This window comes from Poecilia reticulata, chromosome 3 (genome assembly GCF_904066995.2).
Source record: "Poecilia reticulata chromosome 3, P_reticulata-male-v2, whole genome shotgun sequence".
In the NCBI taxonomy this organism is placed as follows: domain Eukaryota; kingdom Metazoa; phylum Chordata; class Actinopteri; order Cyprinodontiformes; family Poeciliidae; genus Poecilia; species Poecilia reticulata.
In genome coordinates, this window is record NC_088832.1 from 9,683,044 (window position 1) to 9,709,966 (window position 26,923).

The following is a 26,923-nucleotide window of genomic DNA, read 5'->3' on the forward strand; positions in this document are numbered from 1 at the left end:
TAAAAAAGAAATAAATAAAAAAATAATTAATAAAATCACCATACCCTCACTTTGTAGCCCTCTGAAAAATGAACCCATTTAAATAAAGAAATCCCTCCATGGGTGATACCACCATAGAGAGCGTTCATTTTATAGCGTTAACATCGGTGCTGTAAGTGGTCCGGTATGAAATGGGTGTGATAGAACAGCGGTACCACAGCACTCTGGGAAATTATTTTTGATGATAAATACAGAAACAAGCAACTATGATTCATGTTCAAAAGTATTTTTTTAACGTTCCATCTTATAGTAATAACTTAACAAAATTGTGTATTTGACTTCAAAGTCTAGAGTCAAGACTGCTTTAATTTATACATTGAAAATTTCTATAGTAAAATGCAATAAATTAGTTGTGATCTACAGAAGATCAACATTAGCAAGCTCAAGAATATGTTTAGCTCTTAATACATAATAGTAAAGGTTAGTTATAAAGACTAGATGACATGTCAATTTATGGTCTTAAATTGCAAAATAAAGTCTGCAAATTGGTTGTAGAATGGTTTAATTTTTACAGAACTTTGCATGAGCTACTTTCAAACTAAGTGTTTTGTGTTATACAACTACATTTCCTGTGGACTTAGAATTTAGTTTTGTTTCAAAATTATGTTAAGAATATATTAAATACATTAACTTTAAAATATTTTACACTAGAATTAATATATGGTATAGAATACAGACTTCAATGGTTTGGAAGACAAAAGTATTTGGAAATGTCCAAGGTTTTTAAAAAAATGTTTGTGAATATATCACAAAAGAGACAAGATGCAGAGTTGGTCCATCTGCAGCCTTTTCAATCACTTCTCACAGAAGTTCACTGAAAAAGTTTCTCTTTTTGTAATCTGGGCTTCTTTGACCAGGATGAACTTTGTTGGACAATGTTTTTTTCACTTTTGTCCAAAAAGAAACCTTAGGCCTCACATCCATTTCTCTCTGTGGGCTTTCGTCGTTCATCTTTATTGAGCTAAAACGTCCAAATGAATCTAGTGTTGACTGACTTGTTAACTGATCAGAGAATTCACTGATCGGTTGGTGTTCCCGCTAAAGCCTGAATAGGAGACCTCTGCGGATTGTGGCACAGAGATGGAAACAAAGCAGAATAAAGAGTTTGAATTGATACTGGTTACATTTATTTCAGCTGTTAGTATTTAATAACTAAGTGTTTTATGGGAATGTGGATCTTTCTGATCCAATTTGAGAAGCAATTTTGATAGGTAAACTTAATTTTATTGTGTCATGTAGCGCCGGGTGTTGGTCTTGGTCTTAGGCTCGGTGGTCTAGACTACAACTCTGCTACGTGGCTCCTTAGTTCCACGTCCTCCACTGCCTGTTGGATTTCTTTCAAAATAAAAGCCACTAGTGGCAAAAATAAGTGAAGTTCATGCTATATTAGGACAGGAGACAAGATGTTTCCATTCCTGAAATTATGATGCATAGAATAAAATATCTAAGTTACAAAACTATGTTACAGAGTAAACACAATAAAAACATGCTTTATCTGTGGCATTGTTCATTAAAATGGCACATTAATGATGTATTAAAATTAAATACGATCGATACACTTAATATTAGCAATTAGGTATTAATCAGCAAGTACTTTTACTTTTAATACTCAAGTATTTTTAAAAGCCAGTACTTTTTTTTTACTTTTACTTAAGTAAAATGTTAATGTGGTACTTTTACTTAAGTAAATTTTTTGCGTACTTCCTCCACCATTGTTGGCAAGAAAGTAAATTCTTTAGTTTAAATCAATGTTTATTGCTTATTCAAGCACAACTATTTTCCAACACATGCCCATCCAGTAAATATAGTTTAAATAAACATATGTACAACACATTTTGATCATAACAGGAAACTACAACACAATCCTTCCACAGACATACAATCATATTAAAAAGTTTTTAAACTAGTTAAAAAGACACAAACATGATACATAAATATAGAAGTCATGACTTTTACATACAATTGCATGCCAAGTCTTATAAATCCTAATAACCATGAAGTAACTAGCTAATATTTACTATGTGCCCTGTAAGTATTCTGTTTTTTTTTCAGCTCACTAATGCAAGACCATCTAGTATTCATCAGTAATTTTGCACCAAACCTGAATGCATTACTTTGTAATTACAGGAAGGCTCAGTTATGACTGAAAACAGATGTTTCCTTCACAAGTAAATATTAAATAAAAACTTAGCAGCCCCCTCAAAAATCACATCTTCATTTACCCTTTTAGACACGTTGCATCAAAACTCAGCAAACCAATTAAAAGCGAACAAAGACAAACCTTCATCCCATCACCTTCATTAGTCATCAGCGTACATGTCATATGAACAAAAAAACAACAAAAAAACCCCACCAAATTTAGAGAGCAGAAAAACAGTAACAGAAAATTTATAACAAAAAAAAAAACTTGGTGCATAGTTTCTATAAGTACAAATGCTCAGATCAGAATGATGGTTGGCCTGCTTTAGAAGTTCTGCATACTTATATTGTGAAGCTCAACTCATTACTAATATCAGATTTGTTCTTAAGGCCTCATTTTGGCTCAGCTAATTTGTTTTAAACCAAAGAAATTGGTTGCACATTCAAACATATTGCACACTGATAAAAGGCAGTCTCAAATGTCAAAACTACCAGGCCATGTTCAAGGCACTGCTTGCATCAACATTCTTGTTTTAGCTGTGTTTGAGACAGAATTTATCCACGCCGTTTTGTGAGTTTCTCATTGTTCTTTTGGCAAATTTCTGTAAAATTATCAAAGGTCTGTTCCAAACGACTAACCGTGACATTAAGTCATGGCTTCTTGGTTAGAAAACACTAGCCTGAGTGCTCCAGGTATTTTTCTGAAGCAGTTTAATTCCCTTGGTTACCGCTGAAGGCGCCCTGGGCAGCAGAGGTGGCGGCGCTAGCAGCGGCGCTCTGGAAGGTGCGGTTGGTCAGGACTCCCTGGGAAAACTCCTGCTGAGCCTTGGAGAAGCTCGCGCCTGTATTTCTGTACTTGGAGTGGACCTGGGGTGGGAATTATGACTAATATAGGTTATTCAGAAAAATACATTTCATAAAAGTCAACATTTAATTTGCATGACATTTACAAAATACACGGCAACAAAAAGGTATTCACCCCTTTGGATGTTTTTAACCCTTCTTGCTGCTTCTAAAAATTATGTTCAATTAAATTTGACTTATGACAAAAAAGAAAAAAAAAGCCAAAACAAAAATTAGCTCCTTAGAGCAGTGAAGTTGTCCTGAACTCTTAGCAGATACCAAAAGACTCTGACAGTGGTCCTGTTCAGCCAGACCACTTTCTCCCAAAACTGTACTGAATCCATAATTTAGATGCTCAAACTTAAGATGTACTTATATGCCCATTCTTAAGCAACATAATGCATTTCTAATGTTTTCTTTGGTTGCTATGGTGCGTTTTAAGTCATCTCAATGGTGAATTAAACCCCTTGTGGCTACATTATTCTGTAGCCACCAGAATAATGGTGTATAGCCAAACTGCAGGAGATAGACTTTTGTTTGGGTTGTAAAACGATCAAATTTATTTCATTTAGTGACCTGAAAAATCAACTTATTTGGTTGGTAGAATTTCTTCAATATAATTAGCCTACCATTAAGACTCAAGTCTACGTCCACTTTGTTTTGTAGAGGTCTAAGCACAACTGTATGAAATATAATAACACCTGCAATGTAAAAAATGGGTAACTTACCATTTTCAGCAGGATGACACCCAAAACAGCGTTGACGGTGAAAAAACCAGCCACTACCATCATAACCACGGCAACTGCCAAGTTTGTACGAATCATGCTAATTGATGAGATCCATCCACTGTATAAACCAACGACAAAGAAACATGACCACGTGTTTGAAATTTTCCTCTACAGTCAATGCTACACATGTTTAAAAATAAATGCTCCAACTAAATGCTGGGTTGGCTAGCATCCAAGCTATCCCCGCTGATACTTAGGAAAATATGAAACTCGAAAGAACAGAAGATGAAAAAGGCTTTCAAGAATTACCGTATTTTCAACACTGTAAGGAGCACCTAAAAACCTTCAATTTCCTCAAAAGCCGACAGCGTGCCTTATAATCCAGTGCACCTTATATATGGACCAATATTGAGCCACAACAGGTCTAGCAACTACAGTAAGAAACCGCCGACTTTATTTTTCCCCGTAGAAGAAGAAGCGCGCGGTGCATGCTGGGATAGTTGTCAGAACGCTGGTTTGTTAATAAAGTTTGATAAATACATTTAAAGCCAGCGGAGGGGCGGGGGAAGAGAGACGGAGACTGCGGTGGCAGTGTGTCGGTTGGTCTGTGTTACCCAGAAAGCAGTTGGGCACAATATCGCAACACCAACACCGTGAGTGAAACAATGACTGGGGCAGACTACTATATAAAGCACTCGAGGACCACTTCTTTACAAATGTGGATGTGTAATAAGAGTACGGAACAAATAGGCAATTCTATGCTATAAGGCGCATTCTATTCTATGCGCCTCATATACGAAAAAAGTTTTAAAATAGGCCATGGTGCGCCTTATAGTGCGGAAAATACGGTAATACACAACATGATGTTGAAAATAAACCCAAGAAGAAAGGCTCTGTGCACTTACAAAAAAAAGCACCGCACACAAGATAGGTCAACAGGAATCTGTCAAAGATATGCAAGAGAGTAGAACACAGGAAAGAAATAACCACCAAAACACTCAGCTGTGAGTTGTGCATGCACTATTACAAACCTACGCACATCATCATGCTCATACATACTGGAGAACAAATGTGAATGAAAATCTACCAGCACTACACTCACCTGTTTCCCCATGAGGGAATGCCCACTGATTGGATAATGTACACTGCCACTTGGAAGAAGAAAACAAAAAAGAAGAAAAAGAAGCTGAAGGAGCTGTCAGACCTGTGGATGAAAAAGAAAAACAGACATAGTAAGTGTTGTATAACATTTAAAAGTTCAACTTTCATATTACGGAAACACATAAAAAGGCAGAAAGTGCTTAGGAACCAGTAGTTGCTAGAAGAGTCTCAGCACTCAATGTCACAACTCTTCAACTATAAAAACGGTGGGTTAAGCACCAGTCATTTGCAGTCAGATAATAAGCTTAAACTCTAAAAGCAAGAGAACAACTTGAGTGGGAATACTTTTGTAATAGCAATAGTACACAAGCACAGCTATGCAATGTTTGTCCTCTAACTGCATGTCTTTTAAAAAAGCTACAATGTCTTTATTTAATACTTACAAGTTTAATTGGTTAGCATTAAAGAAGTGAAGTCAAGCTACTAAAATGCTACACATACATGTTCATACTTGAAAAATATTCATAAAGCATTCACAAAGGTTTTTCATTACACATTTACTTCTCTTTCACCATTACTTGGATCCAGTGCTGAACGTAAATCTGTACCTGAAGGCTTTGTAGACCGGCCTGTACCAGCAGACGAAAGACACGGGGGTGAAGAGGATGAACCACAGGATGGACAGACCGAAGTCCACACCTTTAGCAGCATCAGCGGTGAAGTAAGCCAGGCAAGCCAGGATGTTGAGGAACAGGGTGGCGCTGTGGACTGTGGTGATTCACAAGAAAACAGGAGAATATTTAATACATCCATTAGTTTTAACACATGAATGACTTATTCCTATATATACATATATTTTTAAAAATCATCTCTTTGGGTTTTGGGTGAAGGCATATAGAGATGCAGGCTACATACACATCCAGAGGTAGTACATTCTCTTGCAGATTCTGCGGTACTCCTCTGAGATATCCTCCTCAAAGTTCTGATAGAAGCATGGCTTTATGGGAAAGAACCTTGGAAGAGGCGGCCAGTTGTTTTCTTTAGCTGAGAAACAGATATTAACACAGGAGGGTGGAACTGATGCTCATACTAAAGCATTTTCTCAGTGCAACTCCAGAAAACATGTGCAGAGCTTTACCTCCTGGGTCTCTGTTGCTCCTGTTCTGCAGCTCCTGCTCCTTTCGCTCCAGCTCTGCGGCTTTCCTCTCCAGCTCCTCCTGCTGCTTGACCAGGTTGGCCTGAGCAGCTGCTGCCGTAGCCTGATGCACAGCAGACAAGTCAGTGACAAACAAGTTAGCGCTCTTCAAAAGAAAAGGCCCAGCAGAAAGCAACCCAAATAACTTCAGATTCATGTTAAGGTTAGGTTTTATTACTGCTGAGTTTAGCTGATAATGGATGTTAGATAAATACAAAGAACTCAAACTCTGAACTTTATAAGGTTTTGACTATTTCCTTAGAAAACCTTTTTAAACCATTCTGAGTAATAAACAGAACTTGACCTCATTGTGAAGTGTTGTGAATTGGTGACATAGAAATAAATTGAATTCTGTTTGCAAGGATACTTTTTTATTGTACTAAAGCTTGGAAGTACAGTTATACAACAGAACTTGGTATATACAGCTGACATTATTGATGCCAACCGACAGGTCAAAATATATACATCTAATGTACAATAAAGCTAAACCAAAACCTTTAAAATATCCCATAATTTCTGATATTTAAACGAGGAAAAGCCCACTACACTTTGGAAAATATCCAAATACGCGTCTCGTACATTTGCCAGTTAAATCTTAGAGGACATCTGGGATTTGTTGGAGCAAAATAATGTCTAATGTTTTCAGTAAACTTCTGACTTAGCAGAAGTTTTGCCTTTTTGCCAGTTTTCTTGATGTATTTTTCCTTCATCTACAAAGACCTTAACACTCCATTCATACTAAAGAGAAATCATAGGTACCCAGAATGATCAAACACTTAACCATTTTAAGTTGTCATGGGCAGCCCAGTAAACTTTAGATGATTTAAGCTTTTGATTTCATTGTGGAAAACATTCCCAACACAGCGACGCCCAAAATTTTCCTATTGTTTTCCCACCACTTACTTGTGGACTTTGCTCCACAGAAGTCGGAAGTACAGCAGGTTGGGATGAGGAGGTTTTAGAGACTGGGATGGTTGTTCCAGTGTACTTTCCCTGTGGGACGAATAAAAAAAACAAAAAACTATTGTTTGAAAAAAACCTAGACACACAATTGATCTAAATAAACGACCTTACATCTGTAACTATATTTCCTTTGTGAGCATGTTAAGATTATTGTGGTACAAAAATGTCTCTTTTGCATTCCTTGCTCATGTTCGAAATAAATATATTAAACAAAATATTTAATTATCTAAAGATCACCATTTGATTTGCGGTGAACGGGTTATACTCTCCGGTGCTTTCATTGACCCCGCTGATGGCTTGTGTGACTGATGCATCCTGGGAAAGGCAAAAAATAAAATAATAACACATAAAGTTAATATAGATATAACAATTTATACACTAGTAATGCATAAAGCGAGTGAAAGTGGCCTCTACCAATGGGCATGTGAGCTTGTAGACTTCCAAGATCTCTCGCCAATTAAGCCTGTCAAGATGTTCTGGATAAACAAGTCTGATCCATGAAGGCCCCAACTTACAAATTTCAGGACTTTAATAGAATCTTCTAACATATCTGTACAAATTTCAATAATACATTCAGCAGTCAAGGTGAGTCCAGAGAGGTCAGGGATAGTTTAGCAGCATAAAAGCGAGTTTACCAAGCGCCTTGCCTAATCGGTGCAATGCAGTAATCCAAGAGGAGCATTTCAATCCTGAACCATTTCACTGCAGATTAATAATTCACGTGGATGGAGGCCCAGTAATAGGCTTGTTGTGGTTGCTGTAATTATTTCATTAGATTGAGCAAGTGAGAGGGTTTACCTTTAAGAAAATACGTCTCCAATCATTCGCCTTATTTTTCAGGGCGTTAAAAACGCAATGAGAAAAACACTAAAGTTAACAAAACTAACGCTCGAGGAATTGGTAGAGTTCCTGTTTACAGAATGCTTTAAAAAGAAAAAAGAAACTCAGGGACGTGGAGAAGATATTACGTCTGAATGTTTGCAAACACCTGCTAATGATTCCCCTCACCTGCTCAGGTGAGTTAAACCGAGAGGAAGCTAATGTAAAAGCAAAAAACATTTCCTTAATTACTTGAATGATAAAGATAAAGTGCCCTACATTTAACTGAATACGTGTCCGACCTCTTATAGAAATTCTTGGCCAGGAAATACTAATGGCCGAACCCAGCAACCAACCAAACAGGTTTTCTCTTTCACTCCTCACCTTACACCTGATTCAAACCTGCCAAAAGTCACAAAGCTACATCGTACACACACCTGGAAGGGGTTCACGTCCACCGGGTCAGCGAACGGGTTGCTGTCAAGTCCCGACATCGTGAACAGGAACGGATAAATTTATTTTTGTTGCGTGAGGGAAAAAAATACGACAGGTCCCGAACTCTTCCCCGAGCGGCTCCTGCCTGCTCCCTCCGTGACGTCGGGTTCAGTCCGCGCATGCGTACTGCGATAGGCGAGCAACGTCTACAGGAGGTTGCCCTCGAGTCATTTCTAATCAATTAGGCCAGCTTTATTTATAGAAATGATGCAAATTGGTTTCAAATGTGCGCTTCTCGTGACAGTCTGCTGGCTCATGTTTGTCTCGAAATGCGAGTCGGGGCGTGAGCAGTGTTTGAAAACACTTTGAATGCGAGAACATGCGCATTAATCTGAAATTTAGGGTCAGTTTCCCCCCGCCGCGAGACTCCAATGTAATCTGAACCGTTACTATCCTGAACACATTTTCATTGTTCCATGTAATGTCTTTCACCTACAGCGTCAACCCGATGTTTAAAAATGTGTGGTCATTCATTTTAGAAGGCGCTGAATATCAGGACATTATAAAAGTTATAAAAGGGGTAAATAAAAAAAAAAAGAAAGCCAAGTTGATAAAGCAATGACTGAATATTTTACTTTTCCCCTACAAAGTAGAATTACCTGAAAGGTTTTCCCAGTGAGTTCTGTCTTGTGGAGGAATTCTGGATCATTCTTCTGTGGCGCTTTGCTTGCATGGCCGAATTCCAGCTCCCAGACAAAAAGCTCTCCCATTTAATTCCGGAATATGCGGAAGTATACTGGATTATTATGGATAACTGAATCCAAAGAGACCAGGTTCTGTGGCTACAGAACAAGCCCAAAGCATGACCCTTCCAACACCGTGCTTGACAGTAACTGGCATGATGAGTTTGCTGCGATATGGTTCTTTAGGGTTTCCTACAAACACCGCGGATTATTATCCAATATTTCCACTTTGGTTTCGTGGGTCAAGTCTTGCGGTTCAGTCAGATGCATCTTTTTCAAGATCATGCTAAAGTATATTTTTCACATAAAAGAGGTTTTCAAAACAATGCTGTAGTCATTTTTGAATGGGCCATTTGATACAAATTAAATTAATAGAACACCACTCTCTAAAGGTGGAAAAAAAGACAAATTCTCCGACGTTGTGTTCTAATTATCTAGACTAGGGTTCCAAAAAATAATAAAATGTAATAATTCTTGTTATTTATATAGTTTCCCATTTAGAACAAAAATAATGTGTGAACTGAACGTTTCACAATGGACCAGCCAGTGAAGAAACTTGAAGGACAACCTGTTTATCCAAAGGAAAAGCTTCACAGATGCAGTCTTGTTTCATTTCCAGTAAGCAGATGGAGAGAAAAAGTCAGAAGAGATGAATGGCACCGACAGATTTAGATTAAACCCAAAAGCTCTCACTGGGTAAACAGCAGGAAATATAAACAAAAAAGTCAAAACTATTCTCTGTAAACTAAAAGCAGCAGTTATTTTTCTGATATTCAAAGCCACTTATAAAATAAAATAAATCAGAAACAAAAATGGTAGATGCTATGCGATTTGAGGAAGTACTGAAACTGCATTTCCTGTGAGGCTGTTTGCACCTTTTACCCAGGTGTCACCTTTGTGGAACCATAAATAGGAGATAAGTACAGCTCAACATACACATCAGTGTCATTCATCATGGGTGTACAGTTATGCATCTTGAACAGTTTTCTTTAAACACATGGTAAAAATTATATATATATATATATATATATATATATATATATATATATATATATATATATATATATAGACTCCAATTACCAACATCTGGAGAAATGTACCTTGTTCCATTTTGAGCAGGTGTTTTTGAAGATTCTCACCATTTCTTTATGGAAATTTATTTAAAAAGTATGTTTGACAAAATGAGACTTGATACCGAAGTACCATATCTACTTTTATGAGTGATGATTCTTAAACATAGATGATGCATTAGATATTTAACAAACTACATTCCACTGAGGTCTTTTACTGATATTTTGCAATACCAGCCTCAATAATCTTGATCAGGATATTTCCCATTATGTCTTTCTTCTTCTTGAGGTGTGAAAAAGTTAAGGGGAATTATGTGCCGATTTGTGCAATTAGAAAAACAAGTTTGACTTGATGCATGAGCTGGAGAAATGCAACAGCAGAAAAAATTGTCCTTAAATACAAGCAGATTCTTTAATAAAGACAGAAGACGATGTGATTTTATACTCTTTCTTGGTTGCTATTGACCAAAATGCTCCAGACACAGGAAGTGGATGAGTAACAGTTGCATTTGTCTGCTATGCCGTACATAAGGCCTGTACAGTACATTACTCATGTTGTACGGCTGTAAAACAGTCGAATGCAAAAATCCTGTAGGCGGTCTGACATTCCTAAAAAGCTGGGATCCCATTGGCTGGAATACACACCAGCTGACTTGGTCCCTTCAATTGGTAGCGGCATTTCACCCTGTTAGTGAGGGGCGGCGGGTTTGTGTGGGGAAGCAGCACAAACTTAAAACACATGAAGTGGTTTTTGTCTTTCACACTCATACGTCCAGTCTTGATCTGCACATGCTCAAAATATGAACATCCCGACCCAGGATACTCAAAAAAAAAAAGAAAAAAAAAAAAGATAAATATTATACTTCAACTACCCAGCAGGGGCAGGTGTTCCAGCTTTGTACAGTATTTATACCTGTATATTATAGGCCATAAAGCATTTCTGTGATAATAAAATTTATTAAATAAGAAAAAAAAAAAGTCTTGTAATAAGAGTGTCCACTGCTGACACTGATTGTTTTAAACTGTAAACCGATTAAGAAGCTAATATTTAGGAGCTTAGAGTCCAGTGAACATTGGCGATGTCTGATGGGAGTGTGGGTTTTTGCCCGTTAAGAGGAAATATAAATCTTTAGGTCTCTAACTGTAACATTCTCTGATAAGTTTTTTTTTTTTTTTCCATATTCCAACATTCCCTTTTCCCTGTCCTGCTGCTCAGTCTCGCCCCTTGTGGTGCAGAGGACAGAGCTGCCAAGGCACTGTACTGTGAAAGCATGGTGGCAGTCGCGCCCTTCTTGCCTCCCTCCGTCTTCAACAAACAGAGGCCGAAGGTATGAGTGCTTTGGTGTTCCTGCGTCCTTCATACCATGAATTCATTACTACCATACAATACAAGGTGCTGGGGTATGTCCGGAGGATCCCTGCCAGGCCCGCCACCGTCTCTGATGTTCCTCGAGGCAGAATGTCTGGCACCTTTGAGTTTCTGCTTGCCCTTCTCTGGATTGTAAGTGCCGCGGCTGGTGAACTGCGGCCTCTCGTCGTAGGCGTCGTCCTGCTCCCCCGTCAGGCTGCCGTCAAAGCTGTCCGACCGAGAGGACTGAGACGCGTTCAGGGGCGGGGCCTGGGAGCGGGCCAGGCTGGAGCCCACCGCAGGAGCCTTGGAGTGGAAACGAAAGCGGCGAGTGGCGGCGGAGGAGGAGGAAGACGAAGAGGACGACGGGTGGAAGTGCGATGAGGAGGAGTAGGAGGAGACGGTGGAATAAGAGTCGGCCGAGTCCAGGGAATCGGGCTGCCGTTGGGGCGGGGCGCGTCGTCGGGAGTCCTTCCTGTCGGGTCTGCGAGGCCATGGGGAGGAGATCCTTGGACCTCTCTCTGAAATGACACCAGAAGGTCAGATACTCTGTAAGGAGCCGTAAATGGTTAGAAATCATTCATTTAAATTGGACCCAGGCGTTGTGTTCGAGTCCAATCCGACTCAACTAATTCATTTTAATTACAAGTCCGTGCCTGAAGTAAACCAGACATATTTTAATTCAGACTTTATTTTTAGACCATAATTTGATTCTTAAGTAAAGTATCTTTTCACAACTCTAGCTTTTGCTTACCGTCTACTAGCTCCATTTTGAAGCTTGTTGTAACCGCAGGGTGAGTCAAGAGCAAATCATCTGGGATGTGTGACTGATAGGAGAGGAGCAGGGCCAAATTTCAGGGTCTGGGCCATAAATCTAAACTCTAATTTACAGATGTTTGTTTTTATATACACTCTGTTGGTTGTTTATAAATGTTTTGTTTTTTTCGTTTTGATTTAAAAGTATTTGTAGTTTTCAATTAGTTTTTTTTTTTTTTGCTTGTTTGTTTTGTACCTGACTGGATCCCGCAGCCAAGAAGTGCCAAAAACGACTGTCAGCAGGATTTTAAATGCTTGTTTGCTGGGTTAAAGAAACAAAGATGCATCATTATGCATCACATTCCTGCGGTGAAAACAGCAAGGTACGTTTTTGTTTATTTCGTTTTCCGTTTATTTCGTTTTCCGTTTATTTCGTTTCGACAAGTTTTCACTGTGATCTGGACAGAAAACCTCGAACTCTGCCCAAAACCTTGAGCTGGGTGGCTGCCACACAGCCTTACACTATGAAAACATGCAAGCTGCAGTACGATTATTTTTTGATTTTGCTGCAAAATGACATACCAGAGAAGTCGGAAATGGTTTCCTCTGAATCCACATTGAGGTTTTCTGAGCTGTCAGCCGTACCGATGGAGGCTTCAGACTCCAGGGTCTCGTCATCTGAAGCTCGCGGCTCCAGTGCCAGCATCTCCACAGTCAACTCCTCTCTGTTATGAACATTTCACCAGGAACATGAGCAAACATCATCACAAACAAATAAATTATTTGTTCTTTATTCTATACCGAGAGTGCCTAATCCAAGGGTGTTCAAAGTGGAGCCATTTATTTTTGCGGACAATTTGAGAATGCAGTTGGACAAAGCTCTGACTTTTAAATCAAAAGCTACTTTGAAAAATGTTCAACGCAACTAAAAGTTATCATCTTTTCCAAGCTTTCTGGTTTCTTTATTTTCATGGTAAATGTAGCCCCATCTACTCATTGAGTTATTTAAACTATGCCTTTGTGCACCAAAATGTGCTTTTAATAGCTGTATTGCAACTTGCCTAAATCCAGCAAGTGTTTTCAAACTAAGGCTGATCCTGTTTTTATTGCTGAGAAGACAAAATATTTTTCAGTTTTCTTCAAATGAGCAAAGAAAAAAAATCCGATTCCTAAAAAGAGAAAAAATCTAATTATTTTATTAAAACAGCTCATGCCCAATTTGTTGTTGAGTAGGTAGAAAAAAAAAAGTTTTTGGTGATTTTAAATCTTAAAATTATATTTGCTTTGCCTGAGTTTTGAGCTGACAATTTTGGCCCACGTGACAAAAAAGTTTGTACACCCCTGGTCTAGTCTGTTCTGGGTCATTAACCAGTGATCCAAAATAAGACCAACTTCTTCTTCTGCAGGTTTTCAATCTGCTCTGTCAGCACTCTGTCCTCCTGCTGCATGGCGGCCTGCTGGTGCTCAGAGATTTCCACGAGTGACTCTGCCCCCTCTTCGCCACCACTCTCCTCCCTCGCTGCGTCGGCTCTGAACGGCAGCCGAGGACTGGGCGGAGGCGACGGCATGTGGTAGGTCAGCCGATGCGCTTGACCTTTTCCCTGAGGATCACATCAGCAGCACAAACACACGGCCTTAAAGATGCTGTCCAGTAGTGTATTTTTTGTTTATCGACCACTGAACACAGACAATAAAAAAATAAAAAAAAATAAAAAAAAACAGCAGAGGAAGGGAGTATGGATTTCCACGCAGGAATTCACAACACACAACATTTTGGAAAAACATCCTAATTGAAAACATTCTGGTTATTGTGCCATTTGTGTGTTTTGGTTGGTGACATCACAAGAGGCACAGGAACGGAGCTGATCAGCCTGGATTGGTAATAATTTAGTAACAGATTGTGAGTCATTTGCATTTTGCGTCGCAAGGGCTTCATCTTTATATGTCTGAATCTGATGAGTTGTTGCAGAAAACATTAACTGTACCATTTAATTCTGATAAAAGCTGGTTAGAAATTATTTCTGAAGATCTTTGGTAATCTAATTTTGTCAAATGTTTCTGAAAATCATGTAGTTTTCTATAAGAAACTTTTTTTTCAGATGCATAATATACAACTAAGCACGTTTTATGGATTAATATTAAAAACAGGAATGTAAAAAGAAAAAGAAAATGAATAAAAGTAAAAAATTTATGTTCTCATTCAAACCTTTTTATTGTCTTTTGCCTTTTGTGATGTCACCAGAAGTATCTGGATACGTCAGCTCGTTTTTAGCAAACCAGGTCAATAACACAGTAAAACAACTAACCCTGAAATATTTTAGAGATGAACTAAATCTTGGATTTATTAGAATGATTTAATAGAATAATAAATAAAAGTAGCTTTGATTCTGTTATCTCAACACTTTTTATCCCTCAGAAACAGCAGCAATACATTTTCACATAGAGTAACTGGACTACATGAAGTCTATAATATATATGTAAACAACTTAACATTACTGCACCACAGGGAAGATTTGCACACCAACTTTACCGTCTTGGATGTTTTGGCCAGCTTTAAGGAAAAGCAACAAAAGAATTCAAGTTTTTTTTTTGTTATTATTCTCTAGTTTCTCAAGAAGAAGTGAACAGAAAATATGCTTCCATTTAGAAATCAAATGAACGAAATCAAAAATTAAAGAAGCTAGATGGGGGGAAAGCAAGTGGTGATCTTTGTTCACACTTTGTTTCGGAGAAAGGAATGTGAAAAAAAAAAATCTCCCTCCACTTTTCTGATTAGACTCCAACCTTCACCTAAATTCAGAAAAGACGTTTTTCATACAAGAAGCATTAAGCAAATATAATCGGAGTCGGCCCCTTGACTGCATAATACTAATTTAACCTTAAAATAATGCAACAGAATATCGCTTGAGAAAAAGAAGAATGTAAGTGGATTTGAGTTGGTCTTCAACGTTTCTTCTGCATTATGTTACTTTCCTTTTGCTGCACTAAATTAATAACTACATCTCCAGGTTTGAATTTGTTAATAAAATTATTTATTCCAGCGCAGCTATGGATGTCAAGTAAAATCATCTTTTTGCCCTCCAACGTTGGGGCAAAAGGACATGATGTAACCAAACATGCAACGCGTCTATACAGATTATTGTGCAAAGTACGATAACTCTCCTTAACTTAATCCAGACATTTCATAAAATAGGACAAGGAACAAAAAGGTCAACACAAAATGATGATTTACTGATCTAAACCTCAGTAGCATATGCTGATATATTTCACATCTGTCAATGCAGGTTTAGAGTAAAGGACGTAAGCTTTAAGAGGAAAGAAGCTGAGAACTATGATGGATTAATTATCATACGTCAGGCAGACGTGTTCACAGATCGATCATCTTGCTTGATCTCACCATCGATCGACGAATGAGGCTCAGTTTCGACTTGGCCTTGTTCTCAGCAAACTCCAGCGTATTTATGTCCTTTAGGCGAACTTTGTACTTAGTCATCTGTTCACAAATGATGAGCTCCACACACCTGCACAGTGAGGTGAAAAGAAAAACCTCTGAATAACTGGGTAAACAATATGAACACCGATTCATCTCTACAAAAAAAATATATATATATAACGTTATTTTACTGAACAAACAACATGATGCAAGTCATTTCATCAGCATTTAGACACATGTAACACGAAGCTGCTACTGACTACTGACTTCACCTTTAGTCTCTTCCCGTTCATCTGTCCTTATTTTTATCTATCTGATGATCTGGCTAGGCTGGATTGGTGCCTCATTGTTCTCACATGGAATAGATTAATTAAATTGAACATCCTCTCTCCATCATTTTCCTCAGAGTCATGCATGTCCACATCACACTTTGCAGAAAACCCAACTAACATCCACGGTAAAAACTAAGGAGGATTTCAGCTCCATTGTTTTGTTTTAGAAAACAATGGAGCATGTTTATGGACATGATAATCATCTGTATCTAGTACGTTCATTTAATTATTTAAATCTGAGTGCAAGAAGAAAAAAGAAACGCACAACAGATTCCAGGTTGTCATTTATTAAACAAAGATTAAGTTAATGTTGGAAAGAAAGAAGGATGTGGAAAAAACTAAGAACTTCCTTTGTGACTCCTTGGGATTTAAGACGAGAAAGGAGCAGCTAATTATAAGCACTTGATTAATTTTGGTGTGTGTTGTCAGAGTAATGTCATGTGGTCATTTTTTATTTTAACTTGATTTTTTTTTTTTTTTAAGTTTTAGGTTACGTCTCAAATAAAATTGTGCTAGTCTCTATAATCATTTTACTTTTTAATAACTGCTTGCATTTCATAATCTATTCTAGAATAAAACTGTTTGAAAATACAGAAATTATTGCTCAAATTCAGACCATTTTATCTGTCAAAAGTTCAAGAATTCAACTTAATGTAGGTATTTATGTTTCACACAAATTATTTCCCATCATTGAATTTCTGACACGGTCAAACCAAATAACCATCATCATGACATTTCATTAAGCACGCACACCTCAATATTGATCATATTTCATATTTCCTTGACATATTTACAAGAGTTCTTGAAGTTGAATTCAAATACTTTTAAAATCTGATAAAAAAAAAAAATAATAAAAATATATATATATTTTTTTTTTGACATGTAAAACTTATTTTTCCCACAGCTGTATTTTGTGAAACGTGTGTGTGTGCGCGTTCTCACGCTGTGGTCTTGCTGATGTCCTGGACGCTCTGCATCGGGTCGGTGGTGTCCGGGCAGCGAAGGATGCAGGGAGCAAAAACGATGGCCAGGGCATTAGCCGACATGCGGTTCGTTTCCTCTTGCAAAGAGATCCTGGGAGCAGAAAATCCACCGTTAGATCACATCATCGCTCATCAGTCGGGCCTTAACGCTCGTGTAACTGAGAGGCTTTTATAAACAACCACGTGCGACGTCTGCAGGGGTAATGGCACAGCTTTACTCAATAGGACTAATTCCATTAGACAGCTGAGGTTTCATTAAACACTTAGCCGAAGAGACGTTATTTAGAAAACTTCCGCCAAGAAAGCAGCTTCCCCTTTAGCGTCAAAGACATCGTCAGTGTTTACATCCATCTATGGTGACAGGAAGTAGCTGTAATGTGTAATAAGTATCAGTATTATAGAACAAAAGTAAAGAGAACAAATGAGAGATAAACAGATGTTCAAATAGTTGATACTGGATGAAATCTGGGAGATCTGAAAACTGGTTTTTCTTTCTGTTAAGAAAAAAAAAAAAAAAAGAGTGGTCCCACTCCACTGTCGCCACAGATGCAGATGACCGACACTAATCCTTACCCTTCCTTAAATACACAACTTTTTTTTTTATCAACTACCACTGTTTTATCAGGAGATTTTGTTTTTTTAATGTGTTATAATCTGGATGTAATTGGGATCAGAACATAACTATGCATCTGTTAAATGAATTTGGACTAATTTGGGCTCGGTGTAACTGTGTGAATTATAGCAGCTCTGCTAACTGAGATCCATTGTAATTTGGTGCAACATAAATAACCTGAACTGGACCTGGTTCATCTCCAACACTCATCCACACGGCCTTCAAGAACTATTCCTTTTTTTGTCATATTACAGCCACAAACTTTAATGTATTTCTATCAGATTTCTCTGTGAAATAGAAAGAAAATGATACTCAGCGTCCTTTTTTGCAAATGACTTAGTGAGCATGTATTCAATCAAAAAAAGTGAATACTTTTGCCACCTTTCTCTGCAATGACAGCTGAAACTCGGCGTATGGTTCTACCAGCGTTCGACATCTAGAACCTGAAGTTTTTATTCCTTTCTTCAAGATTACTGAACAATCTGTCCACTGAAGGTGACTCTTCACCCCAGTCTTCTGCAGCCTCTCACAGATTCTCCTCCACTGTTGCTCTGTAGTTGCTCCATCCACTTTCTTAACAAAAACAAGCATACCCACAGCATGATGCTGTTACCACCGTGCTTTACAGTAGGAATGGCTAATTCATGGTGAAGTGCAGTGTTATTTTTTCTGCCATATGAAGAATTTTGAAGTAGTGATGCTGCTGTGTTTATATAGATATTAAATATAGCGGTTGACTATATTTACCACTTAGGCGAAATCGATTTCAGCTGAATATTTTAAAAAACCATTCAACACATTAGAGACTAGTTTGTGTATGTCTACAATTCTTTAAAATTCAACTGAAATATAAAAGCATTAAATAAATTCAGGGGGTGTTTTCAGGGCCAGACTTAGAAAGATATGGGCTCCTGGGCTGGAGCCAGATTTGGGGCCTAGTCTGGGATCTGCAAACATCAGTGGATCTGAATTGATGCATAGCTTGATGCTGTTCCCCGAAAACATACTGTAACTTCACAATTTTCACAAACATGAATATTGCCTTTTTCATGCATTTCGTATTCTATGACTCATGTCAAATAAAGTTTGCTGGAAAAAAAGAAGTATTGATTAAACAATAACACAGTTTTTGAGCCACCCCAAAAATTGCCGCCCTGGTCTACTGCCTTTGTAAATAATTTTCTGACGCAGGATGTTTTACTTTTGTGAACAAAAGAAAGGGAAAAAGAAATGGTTTCTGACCTGACGAGATGAAAAATGAGGCGCTCCAGAGTGTTCAGGTGAGTTCTGCTGAGCTGGTCTATGACGGAGTAAACCCCCCGGATCATTTCCTTCTTGTCCTGCAAACCTAGAAGCCAAATCTCTGTTTACAGCTCCAGAAAACAAAAGCCCGTCTGTCTCATAATCCCTGATGAGACGCAACTCAAAGACTAAACTGCGCTGGTGCTTGGCACTCACTCATTGCTCGGATGAACTCCTCGTACAGCTCAAACGTCATCAGCGGGTTGGGCAGGTCCCTCAGCCACTGCTTGAAGACGCTGGCGATAACGTGAATGTTGTAGTCGTCCAGATTCATGCTCTCCACATCTGCGAGGCCAAACGGTGGAAGTGTTACACATCCTTTTTGATCACGCCACCTACGTAAAGTTTCTTGCAGCCGTTTACCCGTGTCTAGTGCTAGCTTGAGCTCCTTGATCTTATTGGTGGAGCCGGACTTCCTGTAAATTCCCTCGGTGTAGAGGCCGTGCATCTCGATGTAGTTGATCAGCTTCTCCACCACCAGAGGAACCGTCCGCTCGTCGTTAGTCAGACGAGCGACCTCCACTCCGAACTGTCTGGTCGACAGCTCTGGATCAAACTGTCCACACACAAACATAAACGCATGAAAAAAAAAAAAAACCACACATTGACAGCCTATCTAGAATGACTTCAGTAGGCTGCGAAACAAACCATTTACTTTGTGGAAAACACGATTAATGTCACGGGAGGTGATCGTGACATAGCTGAATATGGCCGACTCACCTTCTTGCTGCATTTGGTCGTCTTCTGGCAGCACTTTCTGTGGCAGGCGTACCGACACACTGGATGGACACAACCAGACAGATCAAACAAGTCATTCCCATTATCCACAGAGAGGCAGTGTCTCCTCATTATTCACTTCAAGTTGACAAAAGCAACAAAAATCTATTGCTTAAAGGAACAAAGTGGCATTGGCTGGCACGAAGAAAACATCCTGTGGGAAGAAAGGAAAAGCTGTGTGAAAAAAGAAAAAAAAATCTCCTGAGACACGGAGCCGCAGACCTCATGAGTCCAGTTGAAAACAATCTGATTAGGGAATGAGGAGGGAGAGAAGGCAGAGCCTGACCACTGAGGCCTGTGTGTGTGTTCATCACGCTCACAGCCTGTGTGTGTGTGTGTAAGGGTTGTTGGCGCTTGTCAGGAAAAAAAAAGTAGGTTTCCTTGATTTCAAACAATTGATTTGCACACATAATGTGCTGATGAGTTCATCTTTTTCCCATCTGGGCAAGCTGAAAGTTGCTTTTTTCTTTTTACTTTTGCTCACAAAAGTAAGAAATGCCACAGTAATCACACCACTGCTGATTACTACAATCAGACAGCTGCAGCGTCTGCTGGCGTTCTCACTGAAACCAGGAGGACAGAGCACATCACCCCAGCTCTAATGTCTTCTCCATGTAGACCACAGAACATGTTTTAAAAATACTTCTGTTAATGCAGTGGTTCCCAAACTTTTTCTCCTGGGCTCTTAGAGGATTCTTAGAGACTCCCTGTCTCTAACATTTTTGGGGGCAAAATGAATGTACGCAGCTGGACATAGACAACATCAGTAGCCTACAGGCTGCTTGTTATGCTTACGGTGCTGTATGGATATTAGCTAGCTAGTCATCTTTTAGCTAACATTACCTGCATCCAACAGCTTTACTCAACAGTCAGTTTGGGGGAAAAACTGTGAAACGTTCTTTGCGTTTTGCTGCCATGATTCTAACACCTGCATAGCTCTGCACAGCAGCAGCAGGTCTCCTTCACTGCCGCACAGGTCTAAACCCAGTGCAAGTGACTTAGCGCTCATGTTGCGTTTAAAGGGGGTTTGGACAAACAGGTTACGACATGTTAACAACGGATTAAACAGTTTTAACTGCTGATAAAAGTGACAGAAGACAAAGATATGGGAAGTGTGGAAGCCCCTACTGTATCAAATTGACATAGAATGGCCAACTCTCTGTTATTCCTAAGATAAAAACCCAGCGCATACAGCATTTATGTTTTTGTTTTTTTTTCCATCCAGACGGCTTCCTGCGCCCCTCTGCAATGGCACAGCGCCCCCTGTAGGGGGCGCACCCCACAGTTTGGGAACCTCTGTGTTAATGTATAAATCACTGCTTAGCAACAAAATGCATTAAAGACCTGCTGTTGTATCAGCCTTCCAGACCGCTCAGGTCTTCTGGTTCTGCTCGGCATCCCCAGAACCAAACATGGAGAAGCAGCATTCAGTCCTTATTCAACACTAATCTCGAGCAGACTTCCTTTAAATCTAAACTAAAAACCCCAACTGATAAAGTTGCCTATGATTAGTATTAAGTAGAACATTGATGTTCTACTTAATACTAATGTATTGGGTTGTTGTAAAAGCATATTTTAGTAATCGAGTACTTTATAGATTATTTTTTACGAATAATCTGATCTCTCTCTCAGACAATTTAACAATTCTTATTGGTCCCCCAAAACATCATAAAACAGCGAAAAATTCAACCCCATGCTGTTAGCACTTAGCAACAACTCATAGGCAGAAGTGACAGCGCTGCCCACCACAAATAATGACCCGGGCGGAATGCGGTGCGCTAAATAATAAAATACAATTTAACGAAGCTTCGAAGGAGATAAATTTAGTAATCGAGGTACTCGCATCATTTGAGGAATCATTACAGCCCTACATTGATCCGTATATTTTATATGATGATTTTTAGATTATACCATTTGTCAAAACGTAATGTTGGTTGTTGCATAATTGGTTACTATGATGTAAAACTATTTGAACTGCAAAGTTGCTGAATGTGGTATACAAATACACTTGACCTGAAATGTGACAGCTTGTTAACTGGAAAAAGCTTTTTCTTCCATGTGCATTTTTAACTGATCAACTATAGATCCTCCTGTCAATCATCCAGTCAGATTATTAAATTTAGCCTCTGATCTGCCAAAAAAAAACAACCCAAAAATAATAATCTGAAGTTTTCTCTTTCAGTTCTTCAAATGGATCAAAATAAAAAACTGTGGTAGTTTTCAGCTTACAAACACTCCACCCAAGAGCATCTCCTTCAATGGCATTTACGCATCATAAAAAAACCAAAAAAAACTTCGGTGTCTAAACAATTAACTTCTTTTCCCCCTGTAACATTGAAAGCATTTTTCCTTCAAGGAAACTGCAGGACATTTTTTGTGGGTGAAAATTCTTAAAAAAAAAAAAAAAAAGAAAAGGAAGTAATTAAAAACTGAACAAATCTCAAGAGAAAACAGCAATCGATATCAAGACAAAGCAAATGTCTTGATTATTCTTTTAAAATATGTAAAATATATTATCTTGATGTTGGATATTTTATCTGCCGACTCACATTTGCACACACAGGCGCGATCCATCATCCAGATGAGAGAGGAGCAGTATTCACAGTATGTGGGGATGCTGTACTGAGTGGACTTGAAGATGTGTCCATTATGTTCTTCTACCTGAAGAGGGCAGCAAAGCGTGTTTATTGTTAAACCTCTTGACATTTAACACTGTAAACAAGGACAACTCGTATGGTGCTATTGTAAGTAGGCACTAAACGAGAGACTGAAGAGACTCACGATATCGGTGTCCTTTTTCCTTCGCTTTTTACGTTCAGGCTTAGGAAGCGGCTACATTAGAAAAAAAACAAAAAAACAGATCATTATTTTTGGCTAATAGATATTTTGTGTCTCTAAACCTTTGAAAAGTCACAATTGTGAATAGATTATAAAGTAGAGACGTCCACAGAATCCAATCATTTTAAGCAAACTTGGCCTTCATCAGTGATCTGCCGTTTAGAAACAAAAATTAGATTTTTTTCAGACCAGCAAATACTCCACATGCTAATAGATTGTGCAAACAACAATACTCTTCGATGTGAATGGTTTATCTAATTAAAGAGTTAATGTAAAGTTGGTTATATCTGGTAATCATAAGGGATTTACAGATGAACACACTGAACCATATCAGTGGTTCATTCTGGCCACCAGAGCAGCACATGAGCAGATAATAGGAAGGCTGAACAAAGGACGTCAAAATTCAATCATGCTGGATTTGAACATGTTAAAGTAAGGCTCTACGTTGTCCAGGGAATGCTACTTTAAACATGCTAGCTATGCTAACAAAGTGCTAATGATGCTAAAGACTTCAAAAGACGCCTCATTTTGTCTTTAACGCAGAGCTACCTCTGCTCATAATTTAAATATTTAATGACTGTTAATGATGAGAAGTTTTTAAAAATATTTTTCATCCTGCTCTTGAATTATTATTCTTATATTATGTTTTTTTAAAAACCTGTCAGGTAGTCGGATAATCCCATCTTCTCTGCCTAAATCTATTGATTATTGAAGGGCAATACAGTGTACAGACTTCATAATCTGTACTCTTTTGGTTGAATGTAGTTTTTATTTCCACTTTGGTTTTATGTGGCGTTTAGTTTTTAGTCAAATGCGTTTTTGAGAATCCATTTCATTTTTGTTTTTGGTTGTTTTGTTTATTTTGTTTTCCAGTTCCAATGTTAAGTTTTCTTTTGAAAATAAAGTGTATCTATTTTTGGCAGGATGTGCTTGCATTATTACGTCATTAACGTTACATCGGTTTAAAATGTTCTTCAAACAATATTATCGTTAATCGCAATAATTTTTGAGATAATCGCTCAACAAAATCTGTTGTGACAGACCTGGGTCCACATGACATAATATATAACTTGAGTAGAATAATAATAAAAAATATTTTTAGAGAACATGAATTATTTTTTCTATGAAAGAAATTGGGATTACTACTACTGCACAAAATTTGCTAGAAAAATTCAGCCATCTCTTCAAAAAAATAAAAAAATAAATAAAAGTTTTCCAGTCCTGCCATCCAGTAAAATTCCCCAAACTATTACCTTGCTGAGAGCGCCGTCCATCAGTTTGTACTCCGTCATGAACTCATCCAGGAAAACTTTAAATGTGTTGACCCAAACTTTGACGGGAGGCTCCCTCCAGTCCCTCTGCTCCTGCCGCATCGTTTTTTCCAGGATCTGCTCAAACAGAGCGTGAAGGTCTTTATAGCGGATGCTCTTACCGTCATCCATCTGCAGAGAAAACACAGGAAGAGCCAACAAGGGATTACATTTAAGAAATACAGCTTCCAGGATAAAATGCATGTAAGGGATATAATGGTTTACTGCAAGCGCTGTAGAGTAGGAGTTGAAGATGTTCAGGCGGAACTCCTTCAGCGCCTTTTTGAAGACGACGTCCACCATGGTGTCCTTCTTACTGTCCTCAGTCTCCAAATCATTGATCTAAAGTACAACGTATCATCACAAACAACAGAATTTCACCTGCATTTTAGTGTATAACTCCGTTTTACGCACACACGTGACTAAGATGTACCTTTTTTAGGAGGAAGTCGTTCATGCTCCTGTAGTCGTTGATGCAGGAGAGGATCTGCAGCGCGTCGTTCTGCCACTGGGCCGGCTCCACCGCCACGCTGCTGATCTTCACGCTCCTCCTCCGCTTCACCTTGGGGGACGGCTCCTTGTTCTCCTTCAAGTCCCTGAAGCCTCGGTCCACAGTCGGGTCAGGACTGCAGGGAGGCGACATGTTCTCCTGGCCCGCTGCGTGAAACAGTGACACTTTGTTATGACAAGAATGAAATGAAACACGACAGCGGGATAAAAACACAAACAACAAAGAAGAAGAAAAAAAGACATCTCACCATCCCCCAGGAGCGGTCCAGTTTCTCCATAGTCTCCATCCAGCGAATCAGCCCCGCAGATCAGCTTCTCTCTGGACGTCTTCTTATCCCCGTACTTCGATTTGCCCCAGAAGCGCATCTTCCCACGAACCCTGAACCATCCAAAAGAGAAACTTTTAACACATCTAAGACCAAAGAGATAGGAGTAAATTCTGAATAAATTTCTTAAAAACAGACAGGTGCACTTCAACAACAAACCTTCCGTCTTGTGAATGTTTGTGCATCGACTCCACTTTGACTAGATCTCCTGATGACATGGCTTTGTGGAGCTTTTTCTGCTCCTCTGAGCTCAAGGGCTGAAAGGTGGAGAGATAAAATGTCAAATACATAAACAAATGTTACAAATGAAGCTTTAGTTCCACAAAGTCTACAAAATTCAGTCATGGCCTTAAGTTTTTCAGAAAATCTGCACGTAAAAACCAGGAAGGAGAGGTTGCTAAAATACTTATTAAAAGTCTAATGAACCTCTTAAATCTAGGTGTGGGGTTCCAAAAAAGTAGCTTAATGAAAGATCTAAGTAATAATGCCTCCATCAACAAGGTGAGGAATCAAGGTGTTCAACAAAACAGTGATAAAAAACGGACGAAAGATTGTAAAATTAAGAATTCAGCCAAATTGATCAGGAAACTCAGAATTTAACTGAGCATTATTATTTATCCAGCAGGTCAAAGACTGTAAGTATTGACTCTTAAATACATTTGATGTACTTATAAACCAAAATGGTAGCAAGGAAAAACAAACGTATAGCATAGAAACGTCTGGCCATGACTGAAAATTTACACTAAAAAAAAAAACAATATTCCACCAGGAGATGGCGCCGTCCTACTGCTGAAAACATTGATTCAATTTGTAAAAATTTAGCAGTACTTTAAAACTGCAACCAAACTGTGAAAATTGTACAATATGTGAATAAAAGGCAGTTTAAAAACAAAGGAAAGAGAAATAATTTGTTAAGCGCAGGCAGATTACATTCCGTTTAAAGGTTTTCCAAAGTCTGATTAGTGAGGAGAGAGAAAGTGTATGAGTCACATGCAAACATGGCTAATTTCGGAGAAACACCAAGAGAACCAGCAGCTGTTAGGAAGAAGATAAACAGCAGCAAACCTCTGTGAAAATACATTTACAATGAGTCCTACACATCGCTAAGATAAACAGATTGACTATACTGCTGCTACATTCCTGTCTTCAAACACTAAAATCGACATTTAAAACAAAAGCAAACAAATGGTTTTAAGTAGAGATTTTCAAATAGATGAGGTGTCTGATTGGAAATGTCAATCAGTAGCTGGAAGAGTTAGAAGAGGCAAATCTGCTTCTGTTTTTCCTGCCCATATGTGACAGAGATTTTCATGGCAGTCTGAATGGCCCAAATCTGATATTTTAACAAAAGAAAAATCATATTTGTGCCACTTCCATAAGTGATAAGTGAGACATCCACACTTCTGCTCCAGAAAAAGCCAGAGGTGATAAATCAGGATGTAAACAATGGCTGAAAATTATGATTCTGAACTTATGAAAGACGTCTGTGTCACTGAAGCATATCACACAACAATCCCACCACTCTCGGCTCTGACTACACATCAAAACACACTTCTCTAAGAAGCTGCAGCTCCACATTGCCATTAGTTGTACTTTCTTTTTATTAACTTTCTGTTGTGTGACAATATTGTCGACTCTCCCATTGAAGAATAATTTTAACACTGATCCATAAATGGCTCCAATGATTATTACTTTTGTAAACAACGCGCTGCTGTGTGACGTCAACGTTCTTTGTTTCGGGTCATAAACCGTTTACACGGAAGCCTGATTAAATTGCGCATTTAATTATCAGTATGAATGAAAACACACACACACACATTCAAAAAAAAAAAAAAAAAAGATTTCAGTAAAAAAAATCAGAAGTGAGCATTGAGACCTGCTGTGTGAAAGTACCCTTACTGTGCTTTTAAAGAGGAAAAGCCAGAAATAAGCTCAGTTTGAGGCAGAAGTGAGATGCAGATCGAGGCTGTTTCTACTGAGTGGGTTAGAAAAGCCAGAGAGAAGAGCAGAGAGGGGGGCACCGCTGGCCTGGAGGGGGTACCATGTCTGAGTCACTGAAGCAGGCCTCTCTCAGGCCCGCCTCTGTGGAGTTCTGCTTGGACAGCGGCAGAGTGTAGTGGCGTGGGCTGGTGAGGCTGTCGCCACCGTAGTCGTCCTCTTCTGAGTCGCCGCCAGCTGCGAGGCTGGAGGCGCGGGTGAGGAAGTCTGAGCGCGTCCGCGCCATTCTGGCTTTCTTTTTCTGGCCCGCGCTGCTGACCTGGAGTTTACCAGAGGTGAGAACAGCATGAGCAAAGAGTTCCTGCATGGGCCTCCGGCAGAG

The 26,923-nt window shown here is 38.8% G+C and overlaps 2 protein-coding genes across 9 annotated transcripts in view; both read right to left on the reverse strand.

The window, feature by feature from the left end:
* Positions 1-201: 201 nt before the first annotated feature.
* On the reverse strand, positions 202-8,481 carry LOC103462136 (secretory carrier-associated membrane protein 2-like). The gene is made up of 9 exons (XM_008404697.3): positions 8,265-8,481; positions 7,246-7,323; positions 6,949-7,038; positions 5,989-6,109; positions 5,766-5,894; positions 5,459-5,618; positions 4,852-4,953; positions 3,750-3,867; positions 202-3,045 (listed from the first exon to the last, which is right to left on the reverse strand). The coding sequence occupies exons 1-9, from the start codon at positions 8,319-8,321 to the stop codon at positions 2,890-2,892; spliced, it is 1,011 nt and encodes a 336-aa protein (XP_008402919.1). The 5' UTR covers positions 8,322-8,481; the 3' UTR covers positions 202-2,889.
* Positions 8,482-10,462: 1,981 nt separating this feature from the next.
* myo9aa (myosin IXAa) overlaps positions 10,463-26,923 on the reverse strand; it is a 103,527-nt gene continuing 87,066 nt past the window's right edge. For 5 of the 8 annotated variants that reach the window (XM_081605025.1, XM_081605027.1, XM_081605029.1 and 2 more), the window contains 18 exons: positions 26,645-26,860; positions 24,763-24,860; positions 24,526-24,656; positions 24,201-24,424; positions 23,993-24,109; positions 23,711-23,899; positions 22,401-22,451; positions 22,169-22,280; positions 19,563-19,621; positions 19,206-19,398; positions 18,999-19,127; positions 18,783-18,888; positions 16,887-17,018; positions 15,577-15,700; positions 14,710-14,730; positions 13,572-13,780; positions 12,762-12,904; positions 10,463-11,944 (listed from right to left, as the gene is read on the reverse strand). In XM_081605025.1, the coding sequence (XP_081461151.1) occupies positions 11,433-11,944; positions 12,762-12,904; positions 13,572-13,780; positions 14,710-14,730; positions 15,577-15,700; positions 16,887-17,018; positions 18,783-18,888; positions 18,999-19,127; positions 19,206-19,398; positions 19,563-19,621; positions 22,169-22,280; positions 22,401-22,451; positions 23,711-23,899; positions 23,993-24,109; positions 24,201-24,424; positions 24,526-24,656; positions 24,763-24,860; positions 26,645-26,860 (2,766 nt within the window). In that variant the 3' untranslated portion in view covers positions 10,463-11,432. The remainder of the gene's footprint in view (positions 11,945-12,761; positions 12,905-13,571; positions 13,781-14,709; positions 14,731-15,576; positions 15,701-16,886; positions 17,019-18,782; positions 18,889-18,998; positions 19,128-19,205; positions 19,399-19,562; positions 19,622-22,168; positions 22,281-22,400; positions 22,452-23,710; positions 23,900-23,992; positions 24,110-24,200; positions 24,425-24,525; positions 24,657-24,762; positions 24,861-26,644; positions 26,861-26,923) is intronic. The other 3 variants (XM_008404689.3, XM_008404690.3, XM_081605030.1) reach the window with 2 other exon arrangements.

What these genes read in the sequence shown, in the direction of transcription:
- LOC103462136 (XM_008404697.3), bottom strand. Translation starts at nt 8,321, where the DNA reads ATGTCGGGACTTGACAGCAACCCGTTCGCTGACCCGGTGGACGTGAAC. An exon ending in TGGACGTGAACCCCTTCCAG is followed by an intron (nt 7,324 to 8,264) that starts GTGTGTGTACGA and finishes TGCCTTTCCCAG; the next exon opens with GATGCATCAGTCACACAAGC. An exon ending in AATGTACTACCTCTGGATGT is followed by an intron (nt 5,619 to 5,765) that starts GTATGTAGCCTG and finishes GAATCACCACAG; the next exon opens with TCCACAGCGCCACCCTGTTC.